At 39.2% G+C, this 17,001-nt stretch overlaps 2 protein-coding genes across 6 annotated transcripts in view; one reads left to right on the forward strand and one right to left on the reverse strand.

Moving 5' to 3' along the window:
* Positions 1 to 4,219, forward strand: part of LOC114141558 (ankyrin repeat and IBR domain-containing protein 1) — a 37,492-nt gene extending 33,273 nt beyond the window's left edge. For all 5 annotated transcript variants that reach the window (XM_028012142.1, XM_028012143.1, XM_028012141.1 and 2 more), the window contains 2 exons: positions 378 to 421; positions 1,294 to 4,219. In XM_028012142.1, the coding sequence (XP_027867943.1) occupies positions 378 to 421; positions 1,294 to 2,181 (932 nt within the window). In that variant the 3' untranslated portion in view covers positions 2,182 to 4,219. The remainder of the gene's footprint in view (positions 1 to 377; positions 422 to 1,293) is intronic.
* Positions 4,220 to 5,193: 974 nt separating this feature from the next.
* On the reverse strand, positions 5,194 to 14,533 carry LOC114139374 (protein lifeguard 1). Its single transcript, XM_028009300.1, has 11 exons — positions 14,425 to 14,533; positions 13,386 to 13,530; positions 12,351 to 12,519; positions 12,032 to 12,110; positions 11,583 to 11,636; positions 11,308 to 11,398; positions 11,168 to 11,205; positions 9,702 to 9,789; positions 7,529 to 7,618; positions 6,190 to 6,237; positions 5,194 to 5,595 (listed from the first exon to the last, which is right to left on the reverse strand). The coding sequence occupies exons 2-11, from the start codon at positions 13,488 to 13,490 to the stop codon at positions 5,443 to 5,445; spliced, it is 915 nt and encodes a 304-aa protein (XP_027865101.1). The 5' UTR covers positions 13,491 to 13,530; positions 14,425 to 14,533; the 3' UTR covers positions 5,194 to 5,442.
* Between the last annotated feature and the right edge of the window lie 2,468 nt (positions 14,534 to 17,001).

The raw sequence follows: 17,001 nt of genomic DNA on the forward strand, positions 1-17,001 counted from the left end.
TTGAATAAACAAAATCAGGAAAATTACAACTGAACAGCCCAGTATTTTAAATCAGTCAGTCTTGTTCATCACATTTATTTTGGCCGTGTGAGGTTATTTGCCATTTCTGAAGGCTGCAAAGAGGCACTGCTGTGCCAAGGACCATTTATTCATTTCAGTTAAATGCTCATAATTAGTACATTTTCTGCTTCAACTCTGAAGGTCAGTAGTTTGCCAGGTGGTTGTAGCTATGTGCTCTGAACTGGGAATAAATGGAGGACATGTGATAATTGCTTATGAATTAAATTGCTTTTTAGGAACAACTGTAGAGTCAGCTTAATGACTGTAATTTTGACTCATGTATGTGTATTTTTTTGTCTATTTATTTCCAACAAAAGAAGCCCAGGGTGTTGGTGGTGGCCGCAGACAAGGTCATTTGATGGTGAGTGCACATTTAACAGGGTTCATATGAGCTCAAGGCTTTCAGCTGGGAAACCATTTCAGGTTAAATAATCAATATTTACAACAGGTGGCATCCTCTCTTTACTTTGGCATTAGCTTAATTAAAATAAAACAGTTTCTTGAAAAAAAATTGGCTTAGGCTTGAGTTACTCTTTTGTAAGCAAGTTGCAGACTTGCTTGCAGAAACACACTGAAAAGTGATAAAGGCTTCCTATCAGGTCCTAACTTTTTCCATATCTATACAATTTTTGGAATTTATAGCTTAAAACTAGACACAGTCAGAGAAGAACATGCAACACATGCACACAATAACATAAAACGTCTGATTTTCTACAAAACAGTCTGCAACCTTTACAACCGAAAGCAATTTTGCTCTTTGGAAAGTGAGATAAAGCTCATTTAGAGCCACAAATGTCACATGACGTTTTGAAAAATGATAACTTATTAGACAAATATATACCAGCTTTTTTTAAAAAAAGAAAAAGAACCAGTGTTTATTTTTTTAGGATTAAAATAAAGAAACATGCAAAAGGATGGATATCTCTTTTTTTTTTTATCAGATTCTTTAGTGGCGAGAGACGCATCCTAAAACATTGCTGGTACTTCTGGTGTTTTCTTTTAAGGAAATTCAGTGCAAATATAAAAACACAGTTAAAATCGTGCTTTGTTATTGTATCTTTATTTAAAAGCATTAGCTTGTTCCTGTCCATTTTTAGCCAAAGTTAGTAAGAGCCTTTGTGGAAAGTGCAAAAAACCACTTGTGGCTCCAGAGCTGCAGGTTGCAGACCCCTAAAACAGACAGTATTTTTCAGCTTGCGTTGTTGATATCCTGCATCCTGTTTGCTCTTGCAGGGTCTCGACTCCCTGGATGAGGATGACCCAAACATTTTACTGGCCATTCAGCTCTCTCTCCAAGACTCGAGGATGACAGAGATTGGCTCCAATCATGATGCCCTCGCCAACGAAGCCTCGCTCGGTGCGATCGGTACTTCCTTGCCTTCCAGACTTGAGCAGTCCGCTCTGGGCGTCGACGTCCTCCCCAGAGCTTCTCTCAGCAGCTCAGAACTGCTGGAGCGAGCCGATAACTTGGCCAGGTTGGGCAACATCAGTGGCCAGTACTCTCCAGGCCCCGGCGGCCCCCCCTCCATGCAGCACTGTGACATCCGTCTCCGGGCGCAGAAACCAGCCACTCTGTTGGGCAGCAACTCCTCCACCGGCCTTTTCTCTTCCTCCACAGACTCGACCACATGCGGCAGCAACGAACCGTCGTCGTCGTCTGCCTTGACAACGAATGCTAATCTGCTTGGAAACATTATGGCTTGGTTTCATGATATGAATCCGCAGGGCATAACCCTGATCCCACCGACCGACCCCAACGTGGCTCCGCCTCCTGAAGACAGAGAAGGATGCTCACAAGACAACGAGAAAGGCGGCTTCATCGTCTTCCCCGATGACAGGAAACCTCAGGAGGCGATGGCAGATGCGGGGTTTTGCACGCAGAGGTCAAGCAACACGGAGGAGAAGGAGAGCGCCGTCGCCGAGAGGCCCACTCAGTTGGATCTGGTGGGGTTGGACACCATGCAGCTACCTTACACGGCGGCGCCTGACAGAAGTGGAGAGCATGGCGAGTGTGCGAGCTCAAAGGGCTGCCATGTTGACAGTCCACGGTCTGATTATGCCTCTGACCAGCTGCCCAGCACCAGCTCTTCTGAGTGGGAGGACCACATGCACTTGGTTTGAGTCGCCTGGCTGGGATGACGAGGAGGTTCACTGAAGTCCAAAAACCACTACAGATCGGAAAGCAGCTTTGCTGGAGCTGCTGGTATAGAATGTACTGCGAATAAAGAATTTGTCAGCTATACATTGCTAGGGAGCGTGTAAAGAAGCATTTACAGTTTAAATTCAGTGCAGGAACTGTAGGCCAGCAGTGAAATAAGACCACTGATTATTATTATTATTTTTTAGTATCGTGAGTACACACTGCAATGAACGCACTAAGATGATCTGAAACAAATTAGAAATTCTATCTTGATGAAAATGAAATCTGTTGCCGTTATATTCATACATCAACATTTTCTATAGGATGCAGATCGAGAGATGGTTTTCATTGCCGTCCAAATCTGCGTTCTTCATGGGTGCCAAACACTGACTTATAAAAGCACAGTTTGCAGTCACCAAGTGGATTTTTTTTTAAAGCAAATTGTGCCTGATTACCACAAACTCACAAACTTTAAATGTGAACATCCTGAGCCATATTTTTGTTTGAGCTTGTGGTTCAGTTTTCTTTTCAAATCCCGCTCACTAAAAGCTTTCGTGTGCCGTGTGAAACTGAATAGTTTTACACTGCGGTGGTAGTGGATATTATGAGAAACTTCCAAGAAGAGAAAAAAAAGGTTATTTGTTCAACTGAAAAAGCAGGTGGCCTACTCAAAAATATTTCAGAATGGTCTTGACAATGGTTATTCATCTCCGAGGATCAGCCTGAATAGGAAGCGTCCTCGGAGCTTAAAAAATGAGAAACGCTGACAGATCCAGAGGAGGGAGGGGGCGAAGGGGAGCGCTCTGTTTGATTCAGCTCCCACGTTCTAAAGAGAATGCTTTGAATTTGGTTGTAGTTCGTGTGAAAATAATGCTTAAGCTGAATGTTTAATGTGAAAGACGAGAGGTCCGGTTCGTATGCGCCAGGGAAGGTCAGCCAATGAGAAAACAAGGCAATCACTTCCAGTCTTATTTTCATTAATTATTACTGTTCAAGTTGTGCTTAGGTGGATTAATCTCTGCAGGGTAGTGCATAAAGAAATTCCCAACTGTGTGAATGGGGAATCCATATCTTTGAAGCACTTCTCTGTGAAGCTGAAATTACAGTGCCTTTATGTCAGTCTTCATGATTCGGTTCTTTTTCCACCTTCTTCTGAGTGCTATTCACACAGACACAAAAACACCTGTTACCTTAAAGAAGTGTCTCTCTCGTGACATTTGGCAGGAAAACACAAACTCCAGTCTTTTTCTTTTTTTTTTTTTTATTAAATCCAGATCTTTGTAGCATGATGCTTTTTGTTCGTTCACACAATACACTGATGGACAAAATGGATTGTTAAATAGTTTGATAAAATATGTAACTGTTAAAATATTGTGAGTATTCTGTGCCCTATGTTTATTTGATTAAAAAAAAGGCAAATTATTTGTATCATTGAAGTACGTTCACAGACTGTATGTGTATCATGTATCTGAGGAAAGTTGCAATATAACGTAGGTATTTCTGCTTTTATTAATGACTTGTGAATAACTCGACATGAAAAACAATCATGTTTGACTTTAAAGAACTCATTTTGTTTATGTACAGACTCATGTCTGATTCAAGTAAATTAGCTTTTATAAAAGTTGACACATAGAGAAACACTAAATCTAGCAGCAGTTTTTTTTTTTTTGCTTTCATACAAGGCTCAAGTATTTAAACTATCAGTGCCATACGAATGATGGAGATATGATGGATTCAAGGGTCCTAACCACAGGAGACATGTTTGTTGGTCAAATAGTATGCTGGGTTTGTAATGGTTGCAATTCAAGAAGAAGGTTCTACTTTACTTATATTTCACCTCTGATCTCTAGGTGACTTATTTTAAGAAATGACGACTTTTTGTAACTCATTAAGATTTTCTATTGTAAAGCAACTAATTCTTAAAATGCTGTTTGCACTTTCATAGTCTATACTTGATACATTTCCTCTTTATATGAAAACTGTTTGGTGTGTGATGCCAATAAACTGTGTTAAGTTTTACTGTGTTGGTAGTGATTACTTTTTTTTTTTAAATCTTTGAATAGTCAAAGAAGTTCTGTTCAGATCAGTTGAGTTCCTTGAGGGCAAAAATATTTTAAAGCCAAGAAAAAAAATTTTAATAAGAGAGGGGGAAAAAAAACATCAGCACTGTTAGTCAAACCAGACAAGTTACTTTAAATCATGTTGGGTTTTTTTTTTACATAACAGCCTTTTGAGTCCCACTCCACTACGACATATGGTTGATGACCTGTCATCGAACCACACAAGGTGACAGCCTATTGTTGCAAACTAAAAACAGATTGTTATCTTGACGGGGAAAAAAACTCCCTTTCAAAAGGAGTGGTGTCAAATAGGCACCACTTACTGGCAACGGAGCAAAAAAAAAAAAAATAGAGTGAGCGCTCTTACTTCCCCTAACATTTCTGTGCAGCAAAAGGCAGTGAGATTATTAAAGGTGAAAACAACCACTCTTCGTGCCCAGAATATGAAAATACTATAAAGTTGGTTTCAAGGGAAGGAACAACCCAAGGATGAGGCGAGAAAATGCAACACGGCCTATGCCACAGAGAGGACAGACTGCTCTCATGGAGCCGAGACCAACAAAGTTTCAATGGATGTTTGCAAAAACATTTTCTAATGTGTAAAACCCACTATAAAAATGAGTTATACTTTTCACAGTAAAAAATGTTACAAATTCACCATACTAAATAGATCAGAGGCTTACCTGAAATGTTAATCTTGCATGATTGCACACCGTGTGGCTGGTGAAGTGACTTTTTATTTTTATCAGTGTCTGAGCCAACTGAGTGATGAAGTGTTTGATTGTATATCAGGGTGTTTTTTTAAACTTCTCCTATGTGTGCATAGTCATCGCTGCTCTGAAACGTTCAGTTGTCTCAGATGCCTTGAACATGGATATAAAAAATTTGCAAGGTTCAAGTCTGATCACAACAAAAAAAAGGTTTTAAAAAAGAAAACACATTTAATGAAATGTATTTTATTTTAAAGTTTTTACATCCATTTATAAACAAACCAGGATATTAACAAATATTTAAAGCTTCAATAGTGATGTAAAGCTTACTCAGTATGACTGGGAAATATTTCAGCATCCTGATGCATGATAAAAGCTTCATCATACCCACACTGCAAATGTCTGAATTTAAATGTGACATGACTACCTTTCGTCATGTAATATGAGGTATAAAAAATGTGTAAGATGAAAATCAACGACAGAAGTTAATGATTTGCAGCAGGAGGAGGAACAAGGTAACGATGTCCAGATAGAGGTTGAGAGCAGCAAACACGTACTCCTCAGGAGAGATTTCATACTTCCTGTGTTTCCCCCCGAGAATTAGCTGAGTGTCAAACACCAAGTACTGCAGAGAGACAGGCAAAGACGCTGTAACATGCCTGACATCTGAAGACAGTGTACTTATATGATGAAAGAGAAAAGGGCATTTATTAGCTAGGCTCTGAAAACAAACAGACTTTTTTTTTCTAGGGATGAGACTGTGCATATAAACAACAGAGATAAATTATTGTGCAGCTTGAGTGTTGCAGTTGAAAATAAGTTGTGACTTGCTGCTGACAGCGTGTTCGGCTCTGCATGCAGGTTGCAGTCTGTTCCGCTAGTTGACAAGATGGGTCACAACATTTGCTGTTAGTGCCAAAAGCACTTAGGAAATGTGGCTGCACAAATGAAGCCCACTGCTGTTCTGAAGTGCATAATTGATGAAAGAATGAAAAGAATGAAAGGGCACAGGGGGGCATATGAGTTACATTAAGGACAGGGACTAATACTGGTGGCAGCACACATGGCCTGTGGGATCAAAGCTTAGTCACAAACATTTGCTTGACTTTAGAGCTTCTTTAATGTCAGTTTCTGTCTTTTTCAAAACTTGTTTTCATTTGATTTTTGATGCAGATCGCTGCAGACAATCTGGCTGTCATGGAGGTATGAGTGTACTCACTAAAGAAAACAGCACAGTTCCCAGGTAGGCGTAGAAGATGTAGAGAAACTGCAGAAAGAAACAAGAGGTAAAATAAGTAGGGATGTAACAACACATATTTGTAATTATTTATTCCACAAATGCGTGTAAGCACATTTAAAATTCAAATTACAACCGGAATTAAATGCCTTTCCTAAGACAATGCAGTGTGAATACTGTCAGCTCATTGTGTTTGGTAAAAATTTGAATGGGTGTTGGAATTTAACTTTAACTCCAACTCAACCCTCTTTCCAACCCTCCATCCAACCGTTTGTCCAACGCTCATCCCAAGTCAAATTCCAGTTCTACTCCCAATCCAGACTGCCCTTCAATCCTCCTTCCAACCCTAATTCCAAGTTTCCTTCAAAACCATGGTTAATAAGGCTCTATAAAAATCAGTCCAGAGAATTTTGTAGCCTCAAATATGTGTTCTTTCAGAGTTTTGTGCTCTTGTCATTGACAGGAATTTAAATAGCATTAATCTATTTCTGTGTTAGTTTTGTTTTTTCCTTGTTCTGTTTGTCTTGTTTTTGCAGCATTGTGTGCTTTTGACTTGTGGATGGAAAAGTTAAAAATGACCAAAATAAATATCTAAAAAAAAAAGTATCTCCTATCCATCTATCATTACAACTTACCTGTTTGTCCTTGCTAAAGGAAAAGGATCCCCACAGCATGATGCTGCCACCATCATGTGCTCAGGTTGATGTGCAGTGTTAGATTCAACCCCACACGTAAGGCTGTTCTTTGTTGTTTGTTTTTTTTGGTTGTTTTTTTTTTAAACTTTTGTGACTTCTGGAGGTGTTTCATCTGAATGTGTTTTCCTTCCACTTTAGAATAATGCACTACTTTTTATGTTTCCATAAAACACAAAAAGTAGTCACACTTTCAGTTGTCTTGTTGCTAAAATGTGTTGAACAAATAAACTTGACTTGCCTTACTTTGGTTTGTCACATAAACACTAACACTTGCAAGGCACTACATGGAAAGTAAAGTTAGAGCTATGTGACGATCCCCTTAAAATTGCAGCGTTCGTTTTCAGTTCCATTTGATCAAATTAAAACACTAAACACTGTGGACATTTGCTAATTCTCTAAACATTATGACCAGCAAATGCCAAGAACAGGGTTTTATAGTGATATGCATCATTCGGAGAGATGTGTCACCCCTTGGAGGTTTAAGAAGGTGTGTGTCCATCTTTATAGTCCATTCAGCTTATAGGTCACTGGCAATACAGTAGGATAATAAAACCAGGCAGACTGTAAAACATTTCTACTGCCCTGTCTGGTCTTACTGCAGACATGCATAAGCGCAACATTGTTACCTGTGATCGGATGATGGCACACATCAGTAAAAAGGAAAATAAGGACCAGGCAAACATCCACAAGTACCCAGCTCCAGCGGTAAAGTCCCACTGATGACAGAAACAAAGGAGAGGGAAAAAAAAATAAAAAAAATATGATGATGCAGTGCTGAAGAAAAATGTTTTTTTTTAAATGATTAAATAAAAGCTGCACAGGAATTCTTTCATTTATCCTGAAGGCCATCTGTGGTATTGCGGCTAAGCTGAGCGGCTCTGCAGGGAGTGAAATGACAAAGACATACTGGAGTTCCACATAAAAAGAACATCCTAATAGCTCTGGATATAATTGTCCAGAGCTATTAATCAACAAGCTGCAGCCGAGGCACCGAGGAGGACAGTAGATATGACCTACTGGCCCGTGTGGCCTTTTCAAACGGACAGTAAAAAGATGGCCCCTGTAGGAAGAACACTGATCACCTGAGGAGCTATGAGCTGAACATGCGAGGTGGCCTGTATGACATTTATTTCGCAGTGACAGAGATCAAAAGGCTCTGTGCGTAGTGTGAACTGCAGTGAAAGAGGTGTTGGGAGCTGCAAGACGAACGACCAGTTGTAAAACTTAACTGGTTGTGACTGTGGCCACTCACTCTGCCAATTCATTCATTTAGATCGACATTGTTTTATTCTTAGTAAGAACCAGGAACATTAGTAACATACTAACCTATACTTTCAGAAAACTCCTTACAGACATTCAGTAAGAAAAAAAAAATCATAATCATGAAAACAGCAGCTTTTACTGAATATTCAGTCTATAACTGGGAGTGGAGCAACATAAAGACCACATTTTGCCTCTATGTCATGCAAACAAAATGAACTTAATTTGAAACACATATCCGCTTTGTAGTGAAGTGTTTTCATAAAAATGCCTAACACTTTTTTCCCCCACAGAATATTGTTTTATGAATACTTTATACTACAAACGTTTTCTATTGACATTTTGTCTTTTGTGGAGTCTTTAGATGTGTAAGATATTAATGACTCCTGATCAAACCAGAAAGTACTTGAGTGATCTCCTTTCTATCTGTGCAACAAAATTAGATTACATAAAAGTACTTTAAATCATCAGTGGTCAAAGTAGGTAGAAAATAACCCCGACACTCAGTCAAAATAATAAGTGTTGAGGCAGATGGCTGCGTTTTGAACAAAATCGCAAAAAGAAATTAAGACCTGCAACCCCACCAATTTGCTTGAGTTTTTTTCAAAATTACATTTTCTTATGTAACAATTCAAAACCTTTAACAGACAACAAATAACAGAAGCACCATTCAGCTCCACCATAAACTAGAAAATTAGCTCATTTTAGAAAATATGTAGAATCTACTTTGTGTGATTTTTGGTTTGTTTTGAGGCATCGTGTATCTCACTGCAGAAATGTGTCTAAACAAACACTTTTTTCTTTCTAAAGTAAAACAAAAATCTGCTTCCAGGAATTCTTCAAAGACTGTGTTTTCCAGTTCATACATAACACCGTAATAATTTGAAGCGACATTCCTCAACCTAACCAAAATTAATCCCCAAAATAAGCTTATGGCAACCAGTTTGTCTCTATTAGGCCATGAATTTTAGTCACAACATTTACAGAACATATAAGTTTGCAAATAGGCTTATTAATCATATAGATGTACAGTAAATTTCCATCCCCATCATAATGTAACAAAGAAAACTCACACAAACACATAAACATATATTGCAGCAGTCTTCAGGTAAATTCTATTACTGTTTACATGTGAGTTACTAAAGTAGCAAAATCTCTTCTCAAGTCCTTTTTGAGTAAACAAATTTATTAGCAGATTCATTATGAATGCTGTGACTTTGCAAGTAATCACAGATTTACAGTGAAAGCCTCAGCTCAGAGGAGTTCAGGCGAGCTGGTGGATGGGAGGAATTATTTGACTGACACAAACACCGATTTCAGCAATAATCATAGTTTTGCCTGGACAGCAATCCCATCGAAGCATTAAACCTCAGCCTGCGCTGCATCAGGAAACCTGGCCAACATGTTCCAGATGACTGCAACGGAAACACATCTCGCAGCACGGATATTTATGAGAGGCCGATAAGCCGCTGTAGTTTATAAAATGTCACTTTTGGCTGTGCTGTAAAACACAAGCCCAGAGTGTGTGACTGATCTTACCTTTGACTGCATGGCAAATAGACTCATGCCAAAGGAAACAAGAGCCGTCGCGCCCATAGCCCACAGAACTGCCTCAGCTTCATAATACCTGCAGACAGATATATCAAACAGACGCTGCATGTTGGAGATGCATCTTGAAAGTAACCAGTTGTCAGTGAGTAGTTGGCATTTAGCAAACTCCGATATTTTTTTTTACCTGGGATTTATGTGCAAGATTGACTAAAACTATTATATAATTGTGAAGAGGTATTCAAATGATTTACTGACATTATTTTTTGTTTCTAAACCAGATTTGGAAATTGAGTCAGAAATTTGGATCCGGCCTCTGGACTCAAAGCTTTATAGAGCCTCTTATCACAGCAATTACAGCTGAACATCTGTTACGTTCCGTCTCTCCTGGTTTTAACAACTCTTTTTTTTTTTTTTTGGCCATTCCTCTTGGCAAAAAAGCTCAAGAGGAATGGAGACGGTTTGTCAACAGCAAGTTATGCAATAAAAGGAGATGTACAGTATTAGTTTTTTGCCACAGCCAGTGTTTTGCATTAAACTAAAAAAATTTAATGAGCGCTTTTTTCAGTTAAGAGGATCCTGGAAATAGCCTTGATAGATTTGCAGTTTGATTTTCATTGTGGAATGGTAGATTGAAGAGTGATCTGAGGGTTGTTGTTTTACAACCTAGCCTGACTTTAAACTCCACAACTTTTCTCCACTGACCTGTCTGCTGTGTTCCTGGTTCTGTTGTTGTTTTTTAATACAAACCTGTAATGCTTTTAAACAACACCTGTATTTATACTAAGATTCAATTACTCACAATATTTCAGTATGTGACTTTTTTTTAAAATTGAAGATATCAAACTAAAGGCGTCTGAATTTAAATGCATGCCACACTTTTCAGAACGTTTAAACCATGCATTATTTTCACTCCACGTATATGAGGTCTTTTGTGCTGGTCTACAACTTAAAGTGCCAATAAAACGCATTAAAGTTTGTGGTTACAATGTGACAAAATGTGTAAATGTTTAGAGCTATAGATATATATATTTTTTGCAAGGCACTATATCTAAAATTTGAGCAAAATTCTATAAATATGATAATTTCCCAGGGTTAGAGATAGTCACTCCTGGGCTGATATTTCTGACATTTCTGACAGATTGACTTGTAGGTAAAAAAGAGATACCAGACTGACAGAATGTAATAAATAAATAAATAAAAAACATATCTACACAAAATTCTTCTGGTGCAGAGAAATTGATTTGAGTCCGTCATGCCTCTGGTTTATCCCCAGCCAAAATCTCTGAAAATGTGATGCCGTGGCCTTCGTTTTTGGATAGCCACCAAAAATGATATCTAGTTTGATGCCTTCAAGCTTGGAGTCGAGCACGTTACCAGATTTGGATCAAATCGGATTATTATTGTGCAAATGAGTTGGTATCAGGTGGAGGTTATCCTCTGAAACAAACACTCACGCTGCCACAGATCCAAGCATCAGGCCCTCTGCGACAGTCTGAGAGAGAAAAAGAAGAGACAAACAGAAAAAAAACCCATTAAACAGAGCAAGGATGGTGGTGTTTTAATTTGCTGCCTGGATGGTGCTGCTTCTACTCACAAACAAACCCAGAGCTATAAAATTGAGGGGCACTTGGCGACGGATGTTATCACAGCAGGACAAAACCAGAATAAGGACCACCACCACTGACCTGTTAAATGGTGAGCATAGCGTGCATCATAAATATCAAATAAGCAGCCTATAAAAAGACAAATGCAGTGAAACTACCGCTATGTAGCTGGTAGTTCCTCGGGTTGCTGCATGGAAGTTTTTAATGAACTAAAAATGGCATGGATCAAGGATGAAAACGGTTAAATCAGAGTGTTTTGACTTACATCATGGTGTAGGAGAACCAGTAGTTCTCATGAACCCAAGTCTTCAGTGTGTCCCTGTTATTTGATAAGAAAAACAGAGCACTGTTTAATAGAGGCATAATTTATTTATTAGAAGCAGAGGAATGAATGCCTGCTGCAAGTGTAACACAGGACAGAGCATTTCACATGCAGGGTTTGAACATCATGTCAGAAAATGCAGTTGCAGCCTTTTGCTGCGAAACACAAATGCTTCAAACTAATGCAAACTAAAACATAATCTCTACTGTATCATTAGGTGCCACTGTAGAATATAAGCCATGACGCTGCTCATATATCCATGGTGGCAACTCTGCTTTCGTTACTTTTGCATGAGGCGTGCTTTCACACGAAGGCAGGCCACGCGGCAGCTATTTTTATGGAGAGACTTCTGACAATGATTCAAAGAACTCCTTAGAGAGTCTGTGTCTCACCAGTAAAGAAAGGCGCAGATGATCCCAACAGTAAGCAGCAGCTGAATCATCAAGGTCAGGTAGACTTTCCGTATAAAACCTGTTAAACAGAAGAAGAGAAAACAGAAAGCAAAGCAAAGCAGAGAGAAATGAAAAAGACACAACAACATGGAGAGTTTGTCAAAGGAATGCAGACTGGAGCATGATGTTGTTTATGCTGTGCACTATTAAAAATTGAATTTGTTTTCAGTGACTCTGCATCAAACCCTAAAGAAGAACAAAACCTTAGGTCGTGAGAAAGACATTCATCCCTCTGACCTTCTCTTTCTTTAGCTCTCACCTCGCCGTATCGCAGCGACACTGAAACCAATCTCCTCTGATTCGTTGGCGTATAGAGGCGGAGCCTGACCACCATACTGGTCACCTCCAAATGCAGATGGGTCCTCCGGATGGATCATGTTGTTGTAGGACTCAGGAGGGGAGATGACTGCAATGTTCCCCTTGCCAACCTACAATGTCGGTCAGAAGTTTACAGAAATTCATTATCAGCATATAGTAGGTCCAAAGTTTATGCACTCAAAACAAGACTGCAACTGGAAAGGGAAGTTTCCAAACCAAATTTATTTGTATAGGACATTTCAGCAACAGCAACGCTGACCCCTGAGCTGCAGGGGTCAGTATAAAAACTTTACAACTGGGATGACATGTTCTTTTTTCCTAGTTTTAATGAGGATGCGAGCAGCAGCGTTCTGGATCTGCTGCACCTGTAGCAGTTATCAATTCAACTAAAGATAAACAAACGGATGAGTTTCTCAAGATATTGCTACAACATCAGTTCTTTAATCCTGGAAATGTTCTACAGGTGATAGAAGACCAACTTTGTTATTGTCATTTAATTTTTCAGTATCATTCAAGCATCACACTAGTTGACAATTTATTGTTTGTGCTTCAAAGTTGGGTGATTGACAGTAAACCAATCAGTTCAAAATAACTCTACATATTCCCTCTAAAAGAGAGATCAACTCTCTCTGAGCCAAAATGATGTTAATGTACACAAAAAGTGTCACATTTCTCTCTAACAAAATATTTCCCTGTGTGGTAAATGAATAAACTTAGATCTGGGCACACAGTTGTTTTCAAAACGCAGTGCCATCATTTCATACCTGAAGAAGGATGGTAAAAATGAAAGCTTGACTTTCATTTTCAAGCTATCCGTTTGTATTTACAAGCAGTGTTTATTTGGATTAAATAAATGTTTTATGATATCACGATGATGATGTGTTTTACTGAGATTAGTTGTGTCATAAACCCTCAATTAAAATACAGTTTACAGCATACATTACAAGACTACCTCTGGTATTCAGATGTCACTGACCTGGTATGCCATTCCTGAGTAGGAGTTTTGTTCATAGTTCGAAGGGCTGTAGGGAGGAGGGCGAAGTTCGTATCCTTCATCGGTGCTGCTATTTGTTTGCTCCATTTCACTAATTTCAATAACCCGATTTCTTTCGTCAACAAAACTGACAAGAGAGAATACACAACACACATGAAGGTAAGTTAGGGTGATAGCGCAGGCCCAGAGGCATCTTTTTAGACAGTATCTGGGGTTTCATCAGTGATGCTAAACTGGCAAATGGGCGCTGTCAGCAGGGAACAAATAAATGGGTAATTACAAAATGATGCATTGCACAAACACACAGTGAGCCATAACTAACATCCATAATTACAGCCTTAACCCCCCCAACTTAATAGAGCTGTATGTATTTTTAATGGTCAGAGAGAACGTGGTTAATTGATCTCAGAGGAAATCCAGCTGTCGTCATGAAAGACAAGGCACACAGAGCAGAAAGAATAATAATGATAATAATAATAAAAATATTGAGAATTCGGTTTTATAAGTAGCAAGAAAATAAAATACATTTTTCCCTTTAAGTTGGTATTTCTGAGCAAGTCATAATTAGTGCATCAATGATCAGTGCTCTGCAATATAAAGTGGTGGTAAAGCAATGATGAGGAGCAGTAAGAGAGCACACTGACTAGCTTCAAACAGTAGCACTTTAAAATAAACCCACCAGTGATACAATAACATTAATTCTCTGGGGGGTTTTTTGTAAATTAATTTATCTTTTGCTCTTATAAGGAATCATCTAAGAGATAAAAATCCTCTTCTGTTCTCTACTCAGGCTTCGTCAGGCAGCCAACACAATGAAGTGAAACTACATGATAAGACATGAAGTGGACTCGGTTTCTGTTCAGACTCAAAAGTGTCATTATGTTCAGCATGAGAAAAAAAGCTTTTTTTAAAATTTATTTAAAGAACCCTTTGTGTATTTAAAATCTTGTAAGAGGTATTTAATTAAGGTTGATGTTGAAAGAAGCTGATTACAACCACAGTTCATAATGTATTGCCTTACCTCTGCTGTGACAGCCAGGAAGCAGTTGTTCCTCTTTAGGGCAAAGTCTACCTGCTATCAGCTGGTTCCCACAGAGACAGGACTTTAGCTCCAGAGGGAGAGGATGGGGTGCGGCATTAGGTTTAATGGGATATTCAGATGAAGAAAGCTGACACTGAGTCAGAATAAATTAAGCTTTTCTTTTTTGTCTCTCGCTCACCAACATTGATTTACTATGACCTTTAGAATAATTGCTTATGCTTGCTTTAATAAAGGTATGTTTTTGGGTCCATATCCTTTCATGAGACACTGCTTACTGTTCGAGATAACTCTGTGGCTTTCCCGCTTTGCAGAACAAACAGAGAAAGAGAGAGAGAGAAAATAACAATGGCCGCCTTTGAAATCGTTTGAGTCATCTGGCCTTCACGGTTCACCTTGGTTACCTATTGATGGCACTCTGCCTGTGGATGTCATCCACCAACAAAGAAATGGATGAGTGATGCATGCCGTCAGGCCATCAGGCCGTCCTGTTTTAAAAAATTACAGATGTCGGGTCACACCAGAAGAGAAGAATAGCTAAAAGAACGACTTGAAGCCAAAATACATGAAATAATATAGGTCAATACAGTCTTAGTGCTTCTTCACGGAGAACTGCCACTAAAAGGGTTATACAGAGGAATCCATCCATGAATCAGAGAGCAGCCAAGCGCGAACCTACTTTCTATAAAACTGTCTATTACAGTTGATTACACACAGTTTAAAGGATATATAGAAGCAAATGTTCAAGAAAATTTTATTAAATTCCATTCCAGCAAATCTGCAGCCTGAGCAGCTCAGCTTATGATTTCACATTAAGAGGTGTGACAGACACATGGTGATTACACAGAAACCTCTCAACAATTAAATTGACGACTTCAGAGCATCCAGGTGCCAACACACAGAGTCGGTGTACGGAGCAAAAACAAGACGATTCCTTCCAGGTAATTTCACCCAGACTGCCATGTTTATGTATTTATACATCAAGTGAACACTTGGGGGCACTAGTCTCCTGTGCTTCCTCTGCTAATTGCAGTCATTTGATTGTGGCTCTGGCCCTTCACATGCTGTCACCTCCCCACCCACCCAACAACTCCAAATCCTCCAGAGAGCTCTCTTAAAATCTGGCTGCCTCTTCATCTTATCTGCTGGATCAAATCCTTCATTTCAGTCGCCAACGTGTGATATTTGTGCTCTTTTCAAAGCGTTGCCAAAGTAAAAAAAAAAAAATAATAATACAAGAACAAATCACATCGTTTCCTATGTTCACAAAGCGATAAATAAATAGATAAGATAAAGCGAGAACAAAATGAAGACGTCATATTTGAAGGCACAGACAGCGTTTTGCGCCACAAACACAGGCTCTCGGCTCTGTTCGCGGCTGATTGGTGTGTCAGTCAACACAAGCTGGATTTACAATGCCTGCTCAAATCTGATGAGCCCCGCTCCCACCTCTGCATCAGATCTCGGCTGGATTTGAATGGGCGGCACAACAAACACAGTCACATTTGAGCAGGCAGTTGAAATCAAGCCTGTGTTGACATACCAATCAGTGGGAGGCCAAATTTGAAATGGATCAGATTGCCTCGGAGCCGTCCAAACCAGAGAAATGCGGGGCTCATGAAGCATAATGTGTGATGAACAGAGAGATAGGGTCTGTCCAGCCATCCATCCATCCATCATTCTACCTGTCTACATGTAAAGAATAGGAAGGAAGCAAAAAAAAAGGATGGAGAAAGGGTGATAGAAATACTGAGGTGTATCTCTACATGTGGTGACAGCCCTGTTTTGTTTGCTGTGATGTTCTTTGGGGCTTCTGGGACTGATAGAGGGGAGTGTTACAGTGTCAGCGGCGAAGAAGAGATGTAGCCATCATGAGAGTCTCTCTTTCTGCTTTCGTATGCTGCTGTGAATAACTGCTTCGTGGCCGGCCTGCCCACAGAAGGATTTATTTGAAGAATTGAAAGTGTGGTTTGTGTGGCCTCAGAGAGCCCTAGCGCCGGTCCACGGATCCGTGCTACAAGACGCCCCTTCATTTGTAATTTACAACCCTTCTGGAGCTGCTAATGTAGAATTTCTCCAGGATGTATTGCTGATGAGAAAGTTCAGCAAAGGCTCATGCTATACAGTGTGTTACTGTAAATTATGTGGCATTCGGTGCTAATTTACGCCTAACGTCCTCAGCTCTAGCGTGAGGAAGGTTTTTTTGGGGTTTTTTTTGTTGAGTTCAAGCAAAAATTAAAATGACTCTCAATGGAAGCCAAATCAGCACAGCACTGGTTTTTAGAAACAGAGAAGTTACATTATCTTGTTAAGCAAATGAGCATAACACAAAAGACACAGCTGTAGTTTAACAAATGGGCATGATTAAGTGAATAAATGCTTGTTATCAATTATTTTAAACTGAATATATTACATTGTGGCAATGAACACTGAACTTAACAAGAATTTATCCTAATTGGCTACAACGTTGACATTAGTTTGAGAGCTCCATTAGATATATAATTCTAGACAAACTTAATTTAAACATATTTAACAAAATGCTTATTGGGCTATCATTGA

The sequence above is a fragment of the Xiphophorus couchianus genome, chromosome 3 (assembly GCF_001444195.1).
Source record: "Xiphophorus couchianus chromosome 3, X_couchianus-1.0, whole genome shotgun sequence".
NCBI lineage: Eukaryota > Metazoa > Chordata > Actinopteri > Cyprinodontiformes > Poeciliidae > Xiphophorus > Xiphophorus couchianus.

Bases quoted from the DNA above. Each gene is read 5' to 3' on its own strand.
- LOC114139374 (XM_028009300.1), bottom strand. From the start codon at position 13,490: ATGGAGCAAACAAATAGCAGCACCGATGAAGGATACGAACTTCGCCCT. The intron at 11,637-12,031 runs GTGAGACACAGA...ATCAAATAACAG, and splicing joins ATCTGCGCCTTTCTTTACTG to GGACACACTGAAGACTTGGG. The intron at 11,206-11,307 runs GTGAGTAGAAGC...TTTCTCTCTCAG, and splicing joins TTATAGCTCTGGGTTTGTTT to ACTGTCGCAGAGGGCCTGAT.